Source organism: Pan paniscus, chromosome 9 (assembly GCF_029289425.2).
Source record: "Pan paniscus chromosome 9, NHGRI_mPanPan1-v2.0_pri, whole genome shotgun sequence".
Lineage (NCBI taxonomy): Eukaryota > Metazoa > Chordata > Mammalia > Primates > Hominidae > Pan > Pan paniscus.
In genome coordinates, this window is record NC_073258.2 from 126,185,002 (window position 1) to 126,209,173 (window position 24,172).

Consider the following 24,172-nt stretch of genomic DNA (forward strand, 5'->3'; position numbering starts at 1 on the left):
TGAATACTTTCTGTTGGTGTTTTAGTATTATTATTTTTATTACTATTACTATTACCACAGATCCATATCCTTAACTATGTGATCTGAAAGCTGAAGATTCTCCATGACTTGTTTGACAGCAAAATGTGACTTGATCTAAACTCATCTGGCAACTAAACATGACCCACATGAATATAAAGCTGTTCATGGCTTTAATTTATCCCATTTTGTGTGTTTTGCTGCAGAAATATTAACTTTTTAATTACAAAGATTGCTATCCCAGATCCCACTGGATGAAATGCGGAATGTACACTCTATTACTACTTTCCAAAATCTGAAATAATCTGAATTCCAAATGCCTGGCCCCAGGGGTTTTGGATAAGGGTTTGTATACCTAGATATTACTACCCTTATCAATAAATAGTAGAAACTAATAAAACATTGGCTGGATGTGGTGGCTCATGCTTGTAATCCCAGCACTTTGGGAGGTTGAGGTGGGAGGATCATTTGAGCTCACTCAGGAGTTCAAGACCAGCCTGGGCAACATAGTAAGGTCCCATCTCTATTTTTATTTTTTTTAAAAAACTAATAAAACATCAATAGAGACTTTCCAATAAATGCCTGAGTTGTTTTTGTTTCGTTTCGCTTTTGAGACATAGCTTCACTCTGTGGCCCAGGCTGGAGTGCAGTGGTGTGATCTCAGCTCACTGCAACCTACACCTCTGGGTTCCACCAATCCTCATGCCTTGGCCTCCCAAGTAGCTGCGTGTGCCACCACACCCAGCTAATTTTTGTATTATTAGTAGAGATGGGGTTTCACCATGTTGGCCAGGCTGGTCTCGAACTCCTGACCTCAGGTGATCTACCTGCCTCAGCCTCCCAAAGTTCTGGGATTACAGGCATGAGCCACCGTGCCCAGACAAGCACCCAAGGTTTTCCCACACATAGAGCATATGCCTAGGAGCAGAGGAATAGACTAAATGATCTATTATCCTGTATCCTGTAAGAAACAGACCCAACTACCCATGTGCTCCAAAGCCATACTCCATAACCATCTTGGGCACTGCACCCTGGAACGCTGCACACACAGAACTCCCTTCAGTTCCCACCAACTGTGGGACCTCTACCCCTCATCGGGCCGTCTTCATGCACTGCTTCCAACTGTGATTTATCCATCTGTGTGTACATCTGGGCCCCATTCAATTTTAACTTAAATTCCTCGAGGACACAGAAATCCTCTGGATATCTTCCCTGGCTCCAAATATACACTGCCTACCCTGTGGCTAGGCAGTCAATCAATATGTGCTCGTTGAAAAAATGATCTATCTCCCACATACAGTTTTCCATTTTCAGTTTCAGGCAGCACAAGCATTGCTGACTATCATACCCTTCTCTACACGCTCAACAGAAAGGCTACCAAGCTTTTCTCTTTGGTCTATAGAGTTATTGATATAGTTAGGTGCTCAAATTGGAGGCGCTTCCTGAGGGGAACCAGACAGCAAAATTCATGGATTTTGCCCTAGGAGTGCCCATTCTCCATCTCTACCTATAAAACTAAAACTCTAAATAAGCAAGGCAAAGGACATGCCAGGCAAGGACACTGCCAGTTTGTACCGGGATTTTGCTGGGATTAAGTTGATTACCATTGCTTTAAAACATATTTGGAGCATTTACAGTTTGCAAAGGCAACACGATAGGACCTTTGAATACAAAAATATATACAAGTAGTACCATATCTTGGAAAGAAGACAGGCTGGAGAGCCAACAGATCTGCCAATGGCTGGCTGAGTGACAAGCATCATTGGTCCTGATTTCCTCATTTGTTATAAGGAAGGTGTTGGTACAGAGTTAACATCTTTAGGAGTTATTTTTAATAAATCAATAATTTGAGTAATCATTTTGATTGAAGTAATATGTTTATTCAATCCAATATATCCAAAGTGTTACCACTTCAAAATGTAATCCACAAAAAAACTAATGAGGCAGTTTTTATTTTTTTTTATACTAAGCCCTTTGAAATCCAGTGTATATTTTCCATTTACAGTACATCTCACTTTGGACTAGCCACATTTCAAGTGCTCAACAGTCAAATGTGGCCTGTGGCTACCACAAGGGACAACACAGCTCTAAAGCAAACACAAGTAATTGCCAGTCAGGGGTTCTTCATCTTCAGTACATAGACCCCTGCGGGCTCTTTGAAGGTAACTATATTTCAATGAAATTGGTTTCCTTTACAAGACTAAGTATTTTATTTTATGCATTTAAAAACATTATTTGGAGAAGGAGCCCACAGGCTTCTCCATACCACCAAAGGAGGTCATAGTGCAAAAAAGAGGAAGAATCCCTGAGCAACAAAAAAGTGAGATTAGAAAAGATGGCAGAATGCAGTAGAGAGTAAAACAGTTTTCACAGCCCAGGGATTTGTGTTGATTAAGGCAGTACTCTGTGATGGCTAAGAGCATAGGCTTTGGGTTCCTGTCCTGGTCCTGTCACTCCTAGTTGGGAGACTTTGGGCAAGTTATCAACCTCACTGTGCCTCAATTTCATCATCTATAAAATGGAGTTTAAAACAGTGCTTCCCTTGAAGATTACTTTTTGGACTAAATGAGATCATCTTTGAAGTGTTAAGTACAATGTGCAGAATATAGAAAGCATCCAATAAATATCAATCATTCTAGAAAAATCAAAGCTGGGCACGGTGGCTCACACCTGTAATCCCAGCAACTGGAGAGGCTGAGGCAGGAGGATTGGTTGAGCCCATGAGTTTGAGGCTATAGTGAGCTATGATCACACTACTGTATGCCAGCCTGGGTGACAAAGTGAGACCCTATCTTTAAAAAAAAAAAAAGTTAAAAATAATTCTAGGAAAACCAGGATAGCTAACTTACATAGAAATGTGATGTGGGGGCTGGGCACAGTGGCTCATGCCTGTAATCCCAGCACTTTGGGAGGCTGAGGTGCGTGGATCACCTGAGGTCAGGAGTTCAAGACCAGCCTGGCCAACATGGCAAAACCCTGTCTCTACTAAAAATACAACAACAACAAAAAAAAATTAGCTGAGCATGGTGGCAGGTGCCTGTAATCCCAGCTACTTGGGAGGCTGAGGCAGGAGAATCGCTTGAGCCCAAGAGGCGGAGGTTGCAGTGAGCTGAGATCATGCCATTGCACTCCAGCCTGGGCAACAAGAGCGAAACTCCATCTCAAAAAAAAAAAAAATAGAAAGACAGAAAGAAAGAAAGAAAGAAAGAAAGAAAGAAAGAAAGAAAGAAAGAAAGAAAGAAAGAAAGAAGGAAAGAAAGAAAGAAATGTGATGTGGGAGTGCTTCAAGTAAAAGAAAAATTATCCCTGCCATGATATTCTCTGTGCAATGCTTCAATATGCTTATCAAACAAGAGAACTATTGCTGAAAGAATTTTAGCATCTTTTTTACTAAGGCTTCTTTTTTCAATTTATTTGTTCAAACGTTCCTGGATTGTGGGTTCCATTTTACAGAGATATGAAAGCCAATCAGATAGTGTTGCAGGTATTTACACTGCCTTTAAATTTGTACTTTTCTCTGGGAATGACAGGGGAGAAGCAGATGGTGACACCAGTGGGGTTTCTTATTTGAAATGACACAGTCTATATGATTAACCAGCAACAAGAGGCCAATCCAACTAGAATCTAGGACTAAGACTGAGTTTTGAGTGTTGGCAACAGGAAGAGTGTGCTGAAAGCACCTATCCTCAGCCCAGGCAGAGTGTAGAGAAAATGGATTCATCTAGAAAATTATAAAAGACGAAATGAATATCACAGCTCTAGGGTTCAGACACATGCTCATTTGAAACAGTCCATAATATAGACTGATTGTTTTTTGTCAACTCATTATCCAAGAGCCAAGAAGTGCTGCATGAATGACCATCTGGAGATGAAGTTAAAGTGAAAGCCAGTGCTGGGAAACTAGTCACTCAACACCCAAACTGAATCCAGCATTTGTGGAAAGACCTCAGGCTGTGGCACAGATGAGAGTCAGGCGTTCTGACGGGCCCCACTACAGCCTCCAGGAGGGCTCTGTGGATTGGGGTTGGCAGCACTTCCTTAGATGGTGGCCCTGCCTTCCTTCCTTTAGCCCACTTTCTTTCGCCCTCCTCTCTTCACGGAGTGCTTTCATCCTTCAACTAAAATGTCTGAAACAACCTTATTTTCCATCCTGGCAAGCTTGCACCATCCTCATTCATAGCTCATCTGGGAGCTTTCTTTTCCTTAAAGTAGGATTAATACAAGTGATAGCTTATTCCCTTTAGACTTCCAAGATCAAAAATAAATCCATACATACATGAAAATGGCAGAAAGAAGGAACCATGGGAGGGTCGCCTTTTCTTTTTCTCTTTACCACAGAACAGAGCGCAGGACTATAGTCTGATTGTCCTACAATCTATTCCATTTATTTTCACTCCCAATAGATGGTGTAATTTGGAAAAGAAAAGACACTCACGGGGCTTAACTGAGACCCAATAGGAAACGCATAAACGTCTCCCTGCAGCACAATGATGCACTCGCTGCATCTCGGGGCTGCGGTACAAATGCTCAGTCCCTGCTTTGCTGAGCTGACCCGAGTGGAGCGGAGCAGTGGAGATTTCACCACGCTAACCCCGCTGGGCCTCGGCACCTCCACACAAGCCCCATTCCATCTCCTTCTTCCCATCACTTGGTCCATAGATCAATTGATTCCGTGCCTCGTCCCCCATATCCGTCCCTAAAACCTACCCTGCACTGATCCACCTTCAGATTTCCCACTGCTCCTCCGCAGAACCCACCCAGTGTGCATGTTTGTGCACATTTTGACAGAAAAAGTACTTCGTTGCATATGGATCAGCAACCCCTTCGCGGTTCTGCTTGCTCCCCTCCCCCTCCTCCCGCTGCTCCATTCACCTCCATCTCAGATCCCCCTCCTCCCCCCAGTCCGGTGGGGTAAAGAAAGCCTCCTCCAGGCAGCACAATGGCTGGCACTCTGAGGAAGCCGGACTCATCCCGTGCAGGCCGCATACACACTCCACTGCCCTTCCGGCCAAACAAGCCCGGACACGGGAGAGGGATGAGAGTCGGGGATGCCTAGCGGCGGGGAGGGAAGGGATAGGCAAAAGGGAAGAAGAGCGGGCTGTGATACCCGCTCGACGCCGTCAAACACTGCTCCCCGCGCTCCAGAGCCCGGGGCCCACCCGACGGCAGCGCGCCCCGCCACCGCGCAGCCGCCCCGGTCCCTTCTCCCGCCCGTCTGTAGTAAAACAATCGCTCTCCCGGCGTCTGCGGCCGCTGCCAGCGGTTCTGACACTGCAGGAATGCGCGGTCTGGGGAAGGCTCCGCACTCTGGGGAGGGGCACGAGCGGGGTCGGGGGTAAGTTTTTAGGGACAAAGATGATCTTGGGGCGTTTACGGTGACTGGACCAGATAACGGTCCCGGGACGAGGTACCGACCCACTGCCCCAGCGCGATCGGGCGGCGTTCCCTTCTTCCCCCAGCCCCCATACCTCGCCGCCTGCCTTCACACGCGCGCACACACGCGGGCACACACACGCGGACACACACACACACACACACACACACACCAGGCCTGGCTGGAGGGCCGATGCTGAGATGATACTGGAAGTGCCCATCATCCCACATCTCCAGGGCCTGGCGCGGCGTCCCAGCTGCGCTCCCTGAAGGGCTGGGCAGGAAGGCGACGGCCTCCCGTTGTTCCTTTCTAATCCCAGAATGGGACCAGGTGAGGGGAGCTGCGGCGACCCCAGACCGTCCTGTCAGAGAATCCCGGGGCCTCCTTACCACCCCCACCAGACCCCACCCCCAGCAGTGAGTCGGGTCCTAACTAAAGTCGACCCCCGCGACGGCACCTGTGCGGGTCCTGGCGGAGGGAGGCGGATCCCGGGGCTCAGCCGGACACCCCCATCCACGGGCCGCGGGAGCGGCCGGAGCGCAGCGCAGCGCAGCGGACAGCCAGCCAGCCAGCCAGCCAGCCAGCGAGCGCTCCCCCCGCAGCTCCGGCGGCGCCCGGCTCCGCTCCCGCCTCCACCCCACCCTCTCCCCGCGCTCGTGCCCGGGCTCCGGGGGCGCGCCCGCGCTCGGGCACCCACCCAACTGGCACGCGCGGGAGCTGGACGTCATCCCCTCGTTAACATTCATAGCCTTCCTCCGAGCACGTGGGCTTGCCTTTATTAATATTTATGCATTTCTGTTTCTCTCCTCTTTAACATTGGCCTTTCTGCTTCCCTCATGAATATTCAGAAACTCCAAGATGAAAGCGTGCAATAACTACCAATATGGATACCTCGCAGGGCCTGACACTAGTTTCTGGATAAAATGCAGGCGATGGCTGCTGGCGGATGCCGGCAGACACACTCAAAGACCCTTTTGGACTTTCCGAGTTTCCCATTCTCCTCTACTGGAGGCTGAGGCGGGCAGGCCCAGCGACGTCTCCCAGCTCCAACTGGGTTCGGACCTCAAGCCAAAAATGAGGAGGCCGGCAGGAGAGCTTTTCTCGCCCAAAGATGCTGGGTGGGAGCCGGATCCAGCTGAAAAATCTGAGTGAGAAGGTTTCAGGCCCAGGAGGACTTGAGATAATACAGGAAAATTCAAGAGGCTGAAATGAGAAGGGTCCCTGGAGTCTTGTGAAAAATTATTAATTTATCTTGTCTACTGTGCATAGGCCTGTGCTTATAGAAGTTGTCAATAAAAAATCTAATAATTCATGAATACACACAACTAAGAGCACAAGAACTGTAATTATCGAAGGAAGGCACTGGAAAAAGCATGTCGGCTTGGAGAACCCCAAGTACTTTTGTCTGATGGCAAAGTACCTCTGGGCTGAACTGAGGACTTCAACTGGAAGGGGCAGGGAGCTTCTCTTTTGCTCGTTTATGCATTCATTCCACAGACATTTCAACCATGAGAAGGATGGAGACAGGAATAATGTCCCGATGAGATGAGAAGAAGCGTTGGCCTATTTGCCTTTGTGGGAGCAATAGACAGAGGGTGTCTTCCTGTAAGAAATCATAAGGCCAGGCACGGTGGCTCACACCTATAATCCCAACATGTTGGAAAGCTGAGGCAGGAGGATCACTTGAGGCCAGGAGTTCAAGACCAGCCTAGGCAACATAGTGAGACCCCATCTCTATAAAAAAAAAAAATTAGCCAGGCATGGTGGGCCCATCCTGGTAGCCCATCCTGGTAGCCCCAGCTACACTGGAGGATGAGGTGGGAGGATCGCTTGAGCCCAAGAGGTTGAAGCTGCACTCCAGCCTGGGCGACAGCAAGACCTTGTCTCAAAAGTAAATAAATAAATAAATAAATAAATCACAAAGAGTAGCTGGTTAAAAGATCCCTAGATCTCCTTTCTTGGGATCATGCCCAGTTTTGTGACCTTGGGTTAGTTAACTTCCCTGTGGCTCATTTCCTCATCTGTAAAATGAAGAAAATAATAGTGCCCGCCGGGCGCGGTGGCTCACGCCTGTAATCCCAGCACTTTGGGAGGCCGAGGCGGGCGGATCACGAGGTCAGGAGATCGAGACCATCCTGGCTAACACGGTGAAACCCCATCTCCACCAAAAATACAAAAAATTAGCTGTGCGTGGTGGCGGGCGCCTGTAGTCCCAATTACTCGGGAGGCTGAGAATGGCGTGCACCCAGGAGGCGGAGCTTGGAGTGAGCCGAGATTGCGCCACTGCACTCCAGCCTGGGTGACAGAGCGAGACTCCGTCTCAAAAAAAAAAAAGAAAGAAAATAATAGTGCCCCACTCTATTGTGGCCTGTTGTGGGATTAAAGGAGTGAATATGAGTAAAGTACTTCCAGGTTTATTAGAGGGCACTATACGTATGTATGTGTGTATATATACACACACACACACATATATATGTCATATATATGTCTCATATAGATGTCCCACATATATGTCTCATATAGATGTCCCACATATATCTCATATAGATGTCCCACATATATGTCTCATATAGATGTCCCACATATATGTCTCATATAGATGTCCCACATATATGTCTCATATAGATGTCCCACATATATGTCTCATATAGATGTCCCACATATGTCTCATATAGATGTCCCACATATATGTCTCATATAGATGTCCCACATATATGTCTCATATAGATGTCCCACATATATGTCTCATATAGATGTCCCATATATATGTCTCATATAGATGTCCCATATATATGTCTCATATAGATGTCCTATATATGTGTGTGTGTATATATATATATGTGTGTGTGTATATATATATGTGTGTGTGTATATATATATGTGTATATATATGTATATATATATGTCTTGGCTAATTTGAGGCCATCTTTTGTCTAGATCTTCAGAGCATGGGACAAACAGATTTGAGAGAAGCTTGTGAAGTACTGAAAGTGATAAAGAACTTGGTCTTGAGCTGGTGACCTTGTTAGTTATCCTCTCTGTACCTCAGTTTTCTCATCTGTAAAATGGAGATGCCAATATCTGCTGTTGGATGCCAATATCTACTACAAGGTTGTTGTTATGCATATTAAGTAATACAATGCATGCAAAATGCTTAGCACAGTGCCTGGCATATAATAAGCAACCAATTAGTGGATTCTGTGGTTATTTTTGTGAGGCTATGAAGAAACTGAAAGCTGAGGACAAGTAGCCTAGGCTAGGTACCTAGGATGAGAAATCCCTGAACATGAGCCCAGTTATTCTTCCAGCAAACACTTATTTTATTGTAGTAAGATATATATAACATAAAAATTACTATTTTAACCATTTTTAAGTGTACAATTCACTGGTATTAAACACATTCACATTGCTGTGTAACCACCACCACTATTCATCTACAGAAATTTTGTTATCCAAACAGAAACTCTGTATCCATTAAACACTAACTCCCCAGTACTCCCTTCCCCAGCCCCTGGTAACCACTATTCTAATTTTGTCTCTAAGAATTTGACTATTCTAAGTACCTCATGTAAGTGTAATTATACAATATTTGTTTTTTGTATCTGACTTATTTCACTTAGCACAATGTTTTCAAGGTTAATCTATGTTGCAACAATGTCAGAATTTCTTTTCTTTTTAAGGTAAATAATATTCCATGGTATGTATATACTACATTTTTTTTATCTATTCATCTGCCCATGGACATTTGGATTGTTTCCACCTTTTGGCTATTGTGAATAATGCTACTAATCTGTCATGGGATTAGAGTGAGAAAGAAAGAATAAAAAAATAATGCTGCTGTCAACATCGGTGTACAAATTCCAGCAAGCATTGGTTGCATTCCATGACCTAGGCTAGAAGCTGGGGAGCTAAAAATGAAGGCATGCTTTCAAGAGGTTCCATGTTTAGTATGTTGATTTCCAAACTCTGCTGCTTAGAACCTGCAGTGGATTGAATGGTATTTTCCTAAAATTTGTGTCTACTCAGAACCTCAGAATGTGACTTTTACAGATGTAATCAGTTATGATGAGGTCATACTAGATTCGGGTAGGCCCTAAATCCAATGACTGGTGTCCTTATAAGAAGAGGAGAGGAGGCTGGGCATGGTGGCTCACACCTGTAATCCTAGCACTTTGGGAGGTGAGTAGATCAACTGTGGTCAGGAGTTCGAGACCAGCCTGGACAACATGGCGAAACCCCATCTCTACTAAAAATTAAAAAAAAAAAAAAATTAGCAGGGTGTGGTGTCACATACCTATAATCCCAGCTACCTGGGAGGCTGAGGAAGGAGAATCGCTTGAACCGGGGAGGCGCAGGTTGCAGTGAGCTGAGATCATGCCACTGTACTCCAGCCCAGGTGACAAAGCAAGACTATGTCAAAAACAAAAACAAAAAATACAAGAGGAGAGCATGCACAGGAAAGGAGGCAGAGATTGGAGTAATTCAGGTACAAGCCAAATGACACCAAGGATTGCCAGGAACCACCCAAAGCTAGAATGAGGCAAGAAAAGATTCTTCCCCAGGACCTTCAGTAGGTAGCATGGCCCTGCTGACAGCTTGATTTTGGACTTCCAGCCTCTAGAACCATGAAACCATAAATTTCTATTTAAAGATCATTTGTTGTGGCAGGCCTAGGAAACTAATACAAATTTTGGTAGTAGAAAGTGGGATGCTGCTGTAACAAATACTTAAAAATGTGGAAGTGCCTTTGGAACATTGTAATGCAAAGAGGCTGGAAGAAGTTTGAGACACATGACAGAAAAAGCCTATATTGCCCCAAAGAGACTGTTGGTATAATTATGAATATTAAGGGCAATTCTAGTGAGGCTTCAGAAATGAGGAGACTGTAGAGAAAGTTTCTACGGTCATAGAGAATACATATATTATTATAGCAAAATAGGAATATGAATGTTAAAGGTGATTCTGGTAAGGTCTAAGATGGAAATGAGGAACTGTTGTTAGAAACTTAACAAAAGACAAACTGTGTTATAGAGTGGCAGAGAACTTGGCTGAATTTTGTCCTGCTCTTGGAAGGCAAGTAGAACTTGTAAGCGATGAACTTGTATATTTAGCCGAGATTTCCAGGCAAAGTGTAGGAGATTTGGCCAGGTTTCTCCTTGCTGCTTAGAGTAAAATGCAAGGAGGAATGATGGTGTGGATCCCTTTCACTCCTAAGTAGCAAGTTACACAGGAGACCAACATGGTTTCTGAGAATTTTATACCAACAGAAACACTGTCAGCCTGGAATGAAAAGGACGGAGATGAAATGAAGGACAAGTCTTAGACCTCTGAAATTCCACAGGCAGAAAATAGGCTGATGTACGTTCTTGGCAGCAAACATGGGTTATCCTTCAAGAAAAAGAAAGAATGACTCTTAGGATGGGGCCCACTGCCCTGGATCCAGAGGATGGAGCATCAAACCATAAGGGATTTTTCTCAGGCCTTGAAACCTAATGGAACTTCCCCTGCTGTTCTACAAGCTTGCTTTGGACTAATGACCCCCTGTTTTCCTTCCATTTTCTCTCTTTCAAAAATGTTTTTTTAATTTTTTTTGTGGAAATGGGGTCTCACTATGTTGCCCAGGCTGGTCTCAAACTCTTGGCCTCAAGGGATCCTCCCACGTCAACCTCCCAAAGGACTAAGATTATAGGGAAGAGCCACTGTGCCCAGCCCTCATTTTCTCCCTTCTGCAAGGGGAATGTCCATCCAATGTCTGCTCTACCACTCTATTTTGGAAACAAATCATTTGATTTCTAATTTCATAGGTCCACAATGGGAGAGGAATTTTGCCCCAGAATGTATCACACCTAGAGTTTCACCCATACCTGATTTAAATGATGAGATTTGGAACTTTTAGATTTTATATCTGTAATAGATGAGATTTAGATTTAGAGCTAATGCTGGAATGGGTTAAACCTTAGGAATGTTGGGATGTGACCAGGTACTGTGGCTCACGCCTGTAATCCCAGCACTGTGGAAGGCTGAGATGGGCAGATCACTTGAGGTCAGGAGTTCGAGACCAGCCTGGCCAACATGGTGAAACCCTGTCCCTACCAAAAATATAAAAAACTAACCTGGTGTGGTGGTGTGTGCCTGTAATCCCGGCTATTCGGGAGGCTGAGGCAGGAGAATTGCTTGAACCTAGGAGGCAGAGGTTGCAGTGAGCTGAGATTGAGCCGCTGTACTCCAGCCTGGACAACAGAGCGAGAGTCCCGTCTAAAAACAAAACAAAACAAAACAAAACAAACAAACAAAAACCCAGAATGTTGGGATGGGATTAATGTATTTTGCATGAGGAGTAGACATGAACTTTGGGGGAGCCACAGGGTAGATTGTAGTGGGATGGATAATGTTCCCCAAAAACACATGTCCACCCCAAACTTCAGTATATGACTTTATTTGGAAATAGGGCCTTTGCAGATGTAATTAGTTAAAATGAGACCATACTAGATTAGGGTGGTCTTGAAATCTAATTATTTGGCGTCATTGTTAAGGCAGTCCTAAAAAACTAGTACGGAACCCTAGAAAGAGTTAAGGATGTAACTCAATATTCAACATACTTTAATACCTCTTGTGTACAAAGCACTGTGCCAAAATTAACGATGCAGCAATGAAGAAAATAACTCATGCACTGGCACATGACTTAGCATATAGTATGTGCTCAATAAGTGCTGACTGTGTGTTATTAGGGGTTTCAGGGATCCTCCTTAGAGTTGATAGAACTATTCCCACCTCCCTATCCCTTCAATCAGACTTAGTCCAATTTTATTTTTATACATACTAAAAGTTTCTAGAGCTTTACAAAGTTTCAGCTGGGAGCAGTGGCTCATGCCTGTAATCCCTGAACCTTGGGAGGTCGAGGAGGGAGGATCACTCAAGCCCAGGAGTTTGAGACCAGCCTGAGCACCATGTTGAAATCTCATCTCTACTAAAAATTAAAAAGTAAAAATTAGCCAGGCATGGTGGTGCACTCCTGTAGTCCCAACTACTTTGGAGGCTAAGGTGGGAGGATCGCTTAAGCCCTCAGAGGCGGAGGTTGCAATGAGCTGAGATGGCTCCAGCCTGAGACACAGAACCAGACCCTGTCTCAAAAATAAATATCTAGCTGGGTGCGGTGGCTCACCCCTGTAATCCCAGCACTTTGGGAGGTCGAGGCTGGTGGATCTTCTGAGCTCAGGAATTCGAGACTAGCCAGGGCAACATAGTAAAACCTCATCTCTACCAAAAATAAAAATAAAAAGTTAGCCGGGCACGGTGTTGCACACCTGTGGTACCAGCTACTCGGGAGGCCGAGACAGGAGGATCGTTTGAGCCTGAGAAGTGGACACTGAAGTGAGCTGAGATTGCACCACTGCACTCCAACCTGGGTGACAGAGTGAAACTCCATCTCAAAAATAAATAAATAAATAAATAAATAAATAAATAATATACACTAAGGGAAAGTGTACACATAAAAAAAAGGAAAAAAAAATCCACATCCACAGAGAAGCTGATTATTTGATAGAATGACTTAGGCATTGAAATAAAAGATAGTGGACATTGAGTAAATGTTTGTCAAATGAATGAACCAAAACATCCAAAAGGAGATTTGGGCTCTGGGGTCTGAATAACTAAGTTTAAACCTTGATTCCAGCCGGGCGCAGTGGCTCACGACTGTAATCCCAGCACTTTGGGAGGCTGAGGCGGGCGGATCACGAGGTTAGGAGATCGAGACCATCCTGGCTAACACGGTGAAACCCCGTCTCTACTAAAAATACAAAAAATTAGCCAGGCGTGGTGGTGGGCACCTGTAGTCCCAGCTATTCGAGAGGCTGAGGCAGGAGAATGGCATGAACCCGGGAGGTGGAGCTTGCGGTGAGCAGAAATCGTGCCACTGCACTCCAGCCTGGGCGACAGAGCAAGACTGCATCTCAAAAAAACAAAAACAAAAACAAATAAACCTTGATTCCAGAGTCATTAGCTATGTTTCTTAGTTAACTTCTCTAATATTTTCTTTTGCTGGGGTTTTTGTGAGTGTTGAACCCCTTAGATACAAGCTGAGTGCCTTGAATCTAGTTAGTGCCTAATAATGAAACAAGCTACTATTTGCTAAGTAAGGAAAACTGAGGACTGGTGCCATGTAATCCCGGCACTTTGGGAGGCTGAGGCAGAAGGATTGCTTGAAGCCAGGAGTTGGAAACCAGACAGGGCAACAAAATAAGACCCCGTCTCTACCAAAAAAAAAGAAAAGGAAAGAAAGAGAGAAAGAAGCCTGGACAAAAAAAAAATGAGATCTCGTCTAAAACACACACACACACACACACACACACACGAAAGAAAAACTAAGGCTGAGTCATAGCTACAAACTGCTGCTTTTTGGGGATACAGAGTAAATCATTCTGGGAATCCCATCAACACCACTCTAGGGGCTGATTTCAAGGCATTTTGATTTACTTGATAATAGAATCAAAGAACTTTAGTACATATGGAGTATTTAAAGCTCATCTAGCCTGATCACCAACCTGATGCAGAAACCAATATCCCTCCCAGACTGGGAGAATAGAAACACACCTACAGTAATGAGAAAATTTACCTCATAGGGTCACCTAGTCCCTTTTTAAAAAATGGCTTTCAAGTCTGGAAATGGCTTTTTAAGATTAGAAATTCAGTGATAGTGTGCTATGTATTGTGGTTATTCTATTTGATCTTCCTTAGAAAGATCCTTCTTGATGAAGCCAGTTTTCCATGAGACTCTGGAAATGAGCTGCTGAGGCTTTATTCAAAACCTGTGTCAATCACAGTGCAGCAAATAAAGATGAGCTCATACCTACCAACATTTTAAGACTACTCTGTTTTTCTGTCACTGGTAGTTCTCAAACTCCAACACTTAATTCAAGCCTGTATTCATTTCCATCCTTAATATCCAGGGTTGATTAAACTCCCTGATTTGTTTCCACAAGGGAAATAGAATATTCCCCCAAGATTCAAAATCTATTCATAGCCACCCAGTCAGCAGGTAATTACTCCCTACCACATGCACTAAGAACAAGATCATATTACTTTCAAAGAGAATGGGCAGTAGTATAAAAATGGACAATAAATCAACTCCAAAAATAATTATACATTTCAGAATGCTCACCTCTGTTACCTGATAAAAACACAAAATACACAAACTAGTTGACAAATAGAGTAAATGAATGAGATCACTTAAGATACTGGGAATTTCAGGCTGAGGTAGGAAGATTGCTTCAGCCCAGTAGTTTGAGGCTGCAGTGTGCTATGGTCTTACCTGTGAATGCCTGCTCCACTCCAGCTTGGGCAACATAGTGAGACCTTGTCTTTAAATAGGAAAGGAAGGCTTGGCGTGGGGGTCGGCGGGGAGGGGAGGCTGGGAGTAGAGGGGAATGGAGGAGAGGAGAAAGGAGTGGAGGGACAAACTGGAAATTCCCATAAGTGCACCTTGTCAAAAAGAAAAAGAGGTAGAAAGGGCCAGGGGTGGTGGCTCATGCCTGTAGTCCCAGCACTTTGGGAGGCCGAAGCAGGAGGATTGCTTCAGCCCAGGAGTTTGATACCAGCCTGGGCAACACAGTGAGACTGCATCTCTATAAAAAGTTTTTTAAAAATAAAAAAAAGAAATATATATACCAAAAGAAGAGAAAGAGGAAGGAAGAAAAGAAGGAACTGGAAATTCCCATAAGTGCAAATATGTTAACAATTGTTTTTTCTACACAAGAAGAGAATTGGATATTTCAAAAAAGGAGACCCTCTGGAATCTGGTTGTTCAATAGAAAAAAGAAAAAAGAAAAGAGAACCACAAATTTTAATAGGAATAGAAAATGAGGTCCCCACTGTGGGAAGCTTTTAGACCTACAGTGGCCCAGGAAAAACAAGCAAACAAACGTATCATTAATCTTCAATTCTCTGTGGCTACCAAGTGATTCATCAGCACAGATCAGCATATGCCCTGGGTGAATGAGGGAAGGCATAGGCTATTATTGTCTCTTACTCTATAGGAAATAGAGCCCAGTCGACAGTGCCATGGTGGGGGGCAGAGGGCAGCACTCTTGAGATGGCTCAGCTCTGTGAGCTCACTTTTAAGTTAGATTTTTATTCTTCTTAAGACCCTCCAGTTCAAGCAGGGACTTTATCTCTGCAAACCCCTGAGGACTGACTCCCACTCCCCTCTATCTCAGACTAATCTTCTCTATTTTCTGCTATCCCCAGGATGCCCTGGTAATCAGAGTTGTGATTCAGAAGTGACCTTGAGGAAACAGAAATGCCAAAGAACATTAGCATTTCACTGCACTAGTCCAGCCACATAAAAATCACTTCACTACCAGCAAACCCCCAGGGCCCAGCAAGCCATGCAAATACTGCCCAGGGCCACCTCTGTCCTCTTTAAGGCCTCAACTTTGAGCCATGACTGCATTTTCAACCCTGTGAACATGATGAGCAAAGAACCCACATTATCCCCAAAGTCTCACTTCGCCAAGATTTAAATAAGCCAATCTCTTCTAGTTGTCACATTCTACGAGGTGAGAGCCTAATAACACAGAACACCAAGTCCCAAAGAAGAGGTGTGCTGAGCCAGGTTGCTCTGACAAAGATTCTTTGCTTGACAAATCTTTAGTCAGGCTCCTGAACCTTCCCCTAGGTCAATCTGTGCACTTCCTTATAAAATCCAGTTTCAGCAAGAACCGTGTGAAGTTTAGCAAGAACCCTCTACCCCCAATATCTGATCAGGGTCCTCATCCTCTATCATCCCCCAGGTGATGTCTGACCACCCTGGCCTATCTTCAGCAAAAATCCTGTTAGGTTGCTTTAGCCAGAATCCCCCTTATCCCTGATGTTTCCACCTAGTAATTTTTCATCCACTGATCCTTGTCCTGTTTTTGGCTATAAATTCCCACTTGTCCATCTATTTCAGAGTTGAGCCCAATCTTTGTTCCCCACTGCAGAATCCTATTGCAGTGGTCCCTACGCTTATTGCAGTGGTCCTCAGTAAAGTTTACTTTACTGTGCTTTAACAAGTATCATTGAGGCCGGGCGTGGTGGCTCACGCCTGTAATCCCAACACTTTGGGAGGCCGAGGCGGGCAGATCACGAGGTCAGGAGATCGAGACCATCCTGGCTAACATGGTGAAACCCTGTCTCTACTAAAAATACAAAAAACATTAGCCGGGCATGGTGGCGGGCGCCTGTAGTCCCAGCTACTTGGGAAGCTGAGGCAGGAGAATGGCGTGAACCCGCGAGGCGGAGCTTGCAGTGAGCCCAGATCGCGCCACTGCACTCCAGCCTGGGCGACAGAGCGAGACTCCGTCTCAAAAAAAAAAAAAAAAAACAAGTATCATTGAATAATTTTTTCTTCAACAGCTCCCTTAAGAATATATAAAGGAAGGGCTGGGCACAGTGGCTCATGCCTGTAAATCCCAGCACTTTGGGAGGCCGAGGTGGGTGGATCACAAGGTCAGCAGTTTGAGACCAGCCTGGCCAATATGGTGAAACCCCATCTCTACTAAAAATACAAAAAAAATTAGCCAGTCATGGTGGCACATGCCTGTAATCCCAGCTACTCAGGAGGCTGAGGCAGGAGAATTGCTTGAACTCGGGAAGCGGAGGTTGCAGTAAGCCGAAGTCACGCCATTGCACTCCAGCCTGGGCAACAGAGCGAGACTCCATCTCAAAAAAAAAAAAAAAACAAACAAACAAAAAACACCAATATATAGAGGAAATGGCCAGGTGTGGTGGCTCACACCTGTAATCCCAACACTTTCAGAGGCTGAGGAGGGCAGATCACCTAAGGTCAGGAGTTTGAGACCATCCTGGCCAACACAGTGAAAACCCGTCTCTACTAAAAATACAAAAATTAGCTGGGTGTGGGCACCTGTAATCTCAGCTACTCGGTAGGCTGAGACAGGAGAATCGCTTGAGCCCAAGAGGTGGAGGTTGCAGTGAACCGAGATTGCACCACTGCACTCCAGCCTGGGTGACAGAGCAAGACTCCATATCAAAAAAAAAAAAAAAAGACTATGTAGAGGAAATGATATCCTGAAAAACTCTTGACATGGTACGGCATTGAAACTGGGTTTTGGAAAGCTATGAGAGAAAAAAAATTCATTGTTGGATATTGATCAGATACCCAGGGGCACATGAGAAGTGAACTATGGAGTGCTTACCACTGTCTTAGAAAAGCCGTTGGTCAGAGAATGAACATAAAACCAAAAGCTTTGAGAGGCTTGGCATCTATGATCAAAGTCAGCTGATTTTGTAGATTGGCAGAGTCAAATAAATCCAGATTCTTTCCAGGGTAAGAATTTGTTCTTTGGGTATAATGCTTGGACATGAATGCAATGCAAAATGTATAAATCAAAGAAAGCTCATTCATGACCTATTAGAAAAGAAAAGATTATCCCAAAGTCTAATAGTGGCACCTTTGTTTATAGCTAAAAGAAATGAATAGAAATTATTCTTAAATCCTTTTGTAAACTTGTTTCGAACAGAAAAAAATTGATCCACATTAAGTAATCCAGGTCTCTACTACTTGCAAGACCAGAAAAAATTCCCAGTTTAGTGTTCCACATAATTGTGTGATTATGGCAGATCTAATATCTAGTGCATTAAAAGAGAGGAAAACTAAAGATAAGGGAGAAGAAGGAGAAGAATACATGACCTTGGTAACTGGGAAAAGCTCCACAGGCTAGGAGTCAGGAGTTTTGGACTTAAGTGTCAACTTTACCATTAGCTAGCTTTGTGACCAGGGAAAATTACTTAGGTTTTCTAAACCTCAATTTCCTCTGGTATAATATAAAGGGCTTACAATAAAATCCTTTCCTGGTTATAAAATTTCATGAATCTAAACTCTTTTCTTTAAAAACGGATCCCCAAACTGTCCCAATTTTGTTTAAATTGACCCCAAATTCATTCAGGTATCATAGATGGTTTTTTAATATCTTTGCCTTTGTTTTCCAATTTGTAGACTCCTATATATTTCATAGGGATATTGTGAGAATGTGAGACAAAACAATACTTAGTTGTACAAAATCCTAGATAGAAAGCAAAGAAAGTGAAATCTATGAATTAACTTCGGTTCCATTTTATTCAGAAATTTTCTCTAACCAAACCTCAATTGCTACTTAGTCATAAAAAGAAAAAGTTCATGACTTATATCCATTGGATATTCTTTAATTTCCCATTCTAGGATGCTGGGTTTGCCAAATAAAAATATGGGACACCCTGTTAAATTTGAATTTCAGATAAGTGATGAGTAATTTTTTTAAAATAAATATCACACAAATATTGCATAGGACAGATTCATACTAAAAATTACTCATTGTTTATATGTAATTCAAATATAACTTGGCATGCTGTATCTCTATTTTATCTGGTGTAGGGGTAAAGAAAATTTTTTCCTCCCCCTCTGAATGTTTGAGTCCTTAATTCTGCTGAAATAAACTGACAATAGACATATTAGCAGGAGAAAAAAAGCATACAAATTCAGTAATGTGTAAGTGTGCATGGGAGCCACAAAATATGAGATTCAAAGAAGGGCCAGATGGTTGAAGCTTAAATACCCTCTTCATAGAGGAGATGGAAGTGAGGGATGTAGGCAATTTTAGAAGAAGAAGAAATGAGTTTTTAGGAGCACTGAGTGGGCCCAAAGAGCAGACCATAGCCGAGCACAAAACTCCGCTGGGCTTTGTGAGAAGTGTCAACAAGTTACAGGAAGTTTGGGGCAGAACTGCACTGAGAACAAAGGCTATCTTATTATGCAGATAAAATATCTCAGATTAGCCCTTAGAAGAATAAGTAGAAGGAATAGGTGAAAAGTCTGTCAAAGGATGGTGTCCTGGGCATAGAAACTTTTACTTTTCTTTCCTTCAATACAAGTTAATCTTCTCTAGTTAATGTAAATCCCAGGAAGAGGGCCCAAGACAATTGCATTCCTTCTGGATGAACTCCCCTCAGTCAGATAGGGGAATTTCTTTTTTTTTTTTTTTTTTTTTTCTGAGACAGAGTCTCACTCTGTTGCCCAAGCTGGAGTGCTGTTGCGCCATCTCGGCTCACTGCAACCTCCACCTCTCTGGTTCAAGCAGTTCTCTGCCTCAGCCTCCCGAGTAGCTGGGATTATAGGTGCCTGCCATCACACCCTGCTAATTTTTGTATTTTTAGCAGAGACAGGGTTTCACCATGTTGGCCAAACTGGTCTTGAATTCCTGACCTCGTGATCGACCTGTCTCAGCCTCCCAAAGTGCTGGGATTACAGGTGTGAGCCACCACACCCAGCCTTTTTGTTTGTTTGTTTGTTTGTTTGTTTGTTTTTGTTTTTGTTTGAGACAGAGTTTTGCTCTTGTCACCCAGGCTGGAGTGCAATGTCCCGATCTCGGCTCACTGAAACCTCCACCTCCTGGATTCAAGCAATTCTCCTGCCTCAACCTCCTGAGTAGCTGGGGTTACAGGCATCTGCCACCACACCCAGCTAATTTTTGTATTTTTAGGAGAGATGGGGTTTCACCATGTTGGCCAGGCTGGTCTCAAACTCCTGACCTCAGGTGATCCACCCATCTCAGCCTCCCAAAGTGCTGGGATTACTGGTGTGAACCACCACACACGGCCAGATAAAGGAATTTCAGAGATGACCTCTCACTGCACTTCCTAAAGGAAAAGAAGGAAGGAGGAGGTCACAGAGAGAGCTTTGTTCTAAGTCTTATTTCTAAGACCTTTCAATCTCTTTTGTTCAAAGCACTCAGCCTGCCAAAGCTTCATATTTTGAGGTATCATTTTCTGAGCCCTAGCACTGGTAACACTTTACCTATCCTTACCTTGGTGGAGATATGCAATTCCCAAATAATTTGTGTCAGTGATAATTAATTAAGTTGTGTACTTTTTAGTATATATATTCTGTCTCTAAAAAAGTTTGACACATGGCCAGGTGCACTGGCTCATGCCTGTAGTCCCAACACTTTGGGAGGCCGAGGCAGGTGTGTCACTTAAGCTCAGGAATTTGAGATCAGCCTGTGTGACATGGCAAAACCCCATCTCTACAAAAAGAATACAAGAATTAGCTGAGTGTGGTGGTGCACACCCGTAGTTCCAGCTACTCAGGAGGCCGAGGTGGGAGGATCACTTGAGCCTGGGAGGCAGAGGTTGCAATGAGCTGAGATCACACCACCATACTCCCTCCTGGGTGACAGAGTGAGACCCTGTGTTAATTTAAAAAAAAAAAAAAGTTTAAAACAATGTTCCTGGCCAGGCACAGTGGCTCACGCCTGTAATCCCAGCACTTTGGGAGGCCAAGGCGGGTGGATCGCCTGAGGTCAGGAGTTTGAGACCAGCCTGGACAAAGTGGTGAAATCCCATCTTTACTAAAAATACTAAAATTAGCCAGGTGTGGTGGCAGGTGCCTGTAATTCCAGCTACTCGGGAAGCTGAGACAGAAAATTGCTTGAACCCAGGAGGCAGAGGTTGCAGTGAGCCAAGATCATGGCATTGCATTCCAGCTTGGGTGACAAGAGCAAGACTCCATCTACAAAAAAAAAAAAAAAGAATGTTTCTAAATGATATTTTAATTGTTCTTGAATAAGCCTGATTTTTATGTGCTGTTGTCTTTCTTCTCCCTCTCCTCCACACTTTAAGAGTATCTTCTGTGAGCATTTCAGAGTGTCACATCTGGATATCCCCTGAAACCAACTGCTCTATAGGGAGAGTGAAAATAGGAGTAAGAGGCCGGTACAGTGGCTCATGCCTGTAATCCCAGCATTTTGGGAGGCTGAGGCAGGTGGATCACAAGGTCAGGAATTTGAACCAACCTGGCCAATATGGTGAAAACCCATCTCTACTAAAAATATAAAAATTAGCTGGGTGTGGTGGCGGCCACCTGTAATCCCAGCTACTCAGGAAGCTAAGGCAGGAGAATCACTTGAAACCAGGAGGCAGAGTTTGCAGTGAGCCGAGATCACCCCACTGCACTCCAGCCTGGGTGACAGAGCAAGACTCTGTCTCAAAAAAAAAAAAAAAAAAGAAAAGAAAAGAAAATAGGAGGAAGAAAAAGGAAGGTGTAGCCAGCAGAAAATTTCTAAAGAAGTAATTGTTGTGGGACACAGAGGACTAGAGAGACTAGTATGGGTGAATACAAGAGGATATTTATTTTAAGGTACACAATGGCTCAGTGGATTCACATCTAAAAAGCTGAGCCAGTGCTTACCTTAAAATAAATATCCTCCTGTATTCACCCGTACTAGTCTCTCTAGTCCTCTGTGTCCCACAACATTTCTTGGAGAGCCAGCCAGGAGGAGTGGAGATGGCCAATTTACTGTCTCCTTTGCCTGTGGGGCTGGAACCCCAGGTCAAAGGAAACCTGTGACCCCAGGCGCCGCCGGGAGAACTTCAGCCCAGAAAGGAAATCAGCTCTCCCGTGACCCGGCACCCCTAACCAGCAGCACAACAAAACTTGAGAGGCTACAGGACAATTCCAGAAACAGTGTGCTTCAGGAACCACGGTAAAGTATTGAGTCCCAAGGCAGGACCTGTCCCATAAGGACAGAAGAGGAGCCTGATCATCTCCAGGGGTGTGACTATTAATCCGACCCAGAGGGGCTAGGGGCCGCGAGAGTGGCTCACCAATTGGGATGAAAACTCACACCCCAACTGACACAGGACATGAGAGTGGCTTGCAAAGTAGGTTAAGAAAAAGAAACTAGAGGTGGTGAGAGTGGCTCACCACTCCAACTGGAAACACAAGAACAAAAGAGCATCAGCTGCTCTTTTATATTTCCCATTCCTTTACCTGATCATATCATGTAGGCCATGAGGCCTGATAAATCATTAAATAAAACTTGATCAATACATACACACAAAAACGTGTTCACAAATTTACATAGCAGCTTTATTCATCATAACCAAAAAAGTTGAAACAACCTTTTGGGGGTCAGAAAATATGGCATTTTGAAATGCTGAGTACTTTGAACTAAAGAAGCAGCCTCTGGCAGAGTACAATGGCTCACACCTGTAATCCTAGCATTTTGGGAGGCCAAGGTGGGAAGAATTGTTTGAGCCCAGGAGCCTAAGACCAGCCTGGGCTACATAGTGAGATCCTGTCTCTACAAAAAAATTTAAAAATGGGCTGGACATGGTGGCACACACCTGTGGTCCCAGCTACCTGGGGGGCTGAGGTGAGAGAATCACTTGAGCCTGGGAGGGTGAAGCTGCAGCGAGCTGTAATGGTGCCACTGCACTCCAGCCTGGGTGACAGAGCAAGATCCTGTCTCAAAAAAACAAACAACAACAAAAAACAACAACAACAAAAAAAAAGCAAAACAAAATTTTTTAAAGGAAAGGGCCTCAGAACCAAGGTCTCTCTGACCTTTCCCTGCTTACTATGTCTTGATTCTCTTTTTCTCCCAAAGCATAGGGAAGCACTTTCTCTGACATTTCCTTTATCTGACTAAGAGAAATCCCTCCAGGAGAAATGAAGTGTCATGAACTCACTCCCTGGAATCTATATGATCTCTAAGAGAGGAGACTAAATGTCTCCACATCTAGGACATCATGCCCAGACTTTTCACCTATGCTTCTGAGAGCTACCTGAGAGACTTCTTCTGCATAATAAGACAACCTTTGCTTGCAGTGCTCTTCCTCCCCTCACTCTCCCATAGCTTGTTGCCACCACCCTCCAGGAGTCTTTAAGCTTCTAATTCTTTTTTTTTTTTTTTTTTTTTTGAGACAGGGTCTCACTCTGTTGCCTAGGTTGGGGTGCAGTGGGTGCAATTACAGCTCACTGTACTCACTGCAGCCTTGATCTCCCTGGTTCAAGTGATCCTCCTACCTCAGCCACCTGAGTAGCTGGGACTACAGGGGCATGCCATCACACCCAGCTAAGTTTTGCATTTTTTGGTAGAGATAGGGTTTTGCCACATTGGCCAGGCTGATCTGGAACTACTGGGCTCAAGCCATCCTCCCACCTCAGCTTCCCAAAGTGCTAGGATTACAGGTGTGAGCCACTGCGCCAAGCTAATTTTTTCTGTAGCTCACAATGCTATTTAAGCTTCAACCATCTGGCCCTGCTTTGTGTCTCATATTTTGTGGAACTCCTATACATATGCATGTAATAAATTTGTATGCCTTTTCTCCTGTTAATCCGTCTACTGTCAAGTTTATTCCAGAGATTATCGAGCCTTTAAAGGGTGGAAGGAGAGTTCCTTTCACTCCTACAAACCCAAATGTCCATCAAGGGATAAATGGATAAACAAATTGTGGTATATCCATGCAATGAAATGTCATTCAGCCATAAAAAGAACAAAATACTGATACAATGCTACAACAGAGATAAGCTTGAAAGCATTATGTTGAGTGAAAGACAGCAGACACAGAAAGGCACATGTTACGTAATTTCATGTACATGAAATGTCTACATAGTGTCAATTGAAGAAAATGATGAGACAAGTCTCAATCATTTTAGATTTATTTGCCAAAGTTAAGGACGCATCCTGGAGACAGGTCTATGCCTTTCTCTGAAGATGATTTTGAGGCTCCAAATTTAAGGGGGAAAGGGTGGGATATTGAGAAGCACACAGTTTTCACATAAGCAAAAGGGGCAAAGGAAAAATGTGGGGAATCTGCATTTTACATAAGATAACACAGACAAAATGGAGTAGGGGAAAAATCAGATATGCATTTGTGTCTGGCAGGCCTGCACCTGTAAAGATGACCTAACAATTTGCATCGCCACAGTGACGCTTTAACAGCTCACTGGGAATTTCCCCATAT

The 24,172-nt window shown here is 44.1% G+C and overlaps 2 protein-coding genes across 6 annotated transcripts in view; one reads left to right on the top strand and one right to left on the bottom strand.

The window, feature by feature from the left end:
* The window catches only part of FEZ1 (fasciculation and elongation protein zeta 1), a 50,436-nt gene extending 44,380 nt beyond the window's left edge, over positions 1–6,056 (bottom strand). For 2 of the 5 annotated variants that reach the window (XM_034933988.4, XM_014347024.5), the window contains exon 1: positions 5,850–6,050. The gene's annotated coding sequence lies outside the window, so the exon portion shown is untranslated. Of the gene's footprint in view, positions 1–5,564 lie in introns of all 5 variants that reach the window. The other 3 variants (XM_003819911.6, XM_014347025.4, XM_063608851.1) reach the window with 3 other exon arrangements.
* Positions 4,936–10,078, top strand: LOC100984457 (putative uncharacterized protein MGC39545). Its single transcript, XM_003819920.5, has 2 exons — positions 4,936–5,353; positions 6,241–10,078. The coding sequence occupies exons 1-2, from the start codon at positions 5,067–5,069 to the stop codon at positions 6,542–6,544; spliced, it is 591 nt and encodes a 196-aa protein (XP_003819968.4). The 5' UTR covers positions 4,936–5,066; the 3' UTR covers positions 6,545–10,078.
* Positions 10,079–24,172: the final 14,094 nt, after the last annotated feature.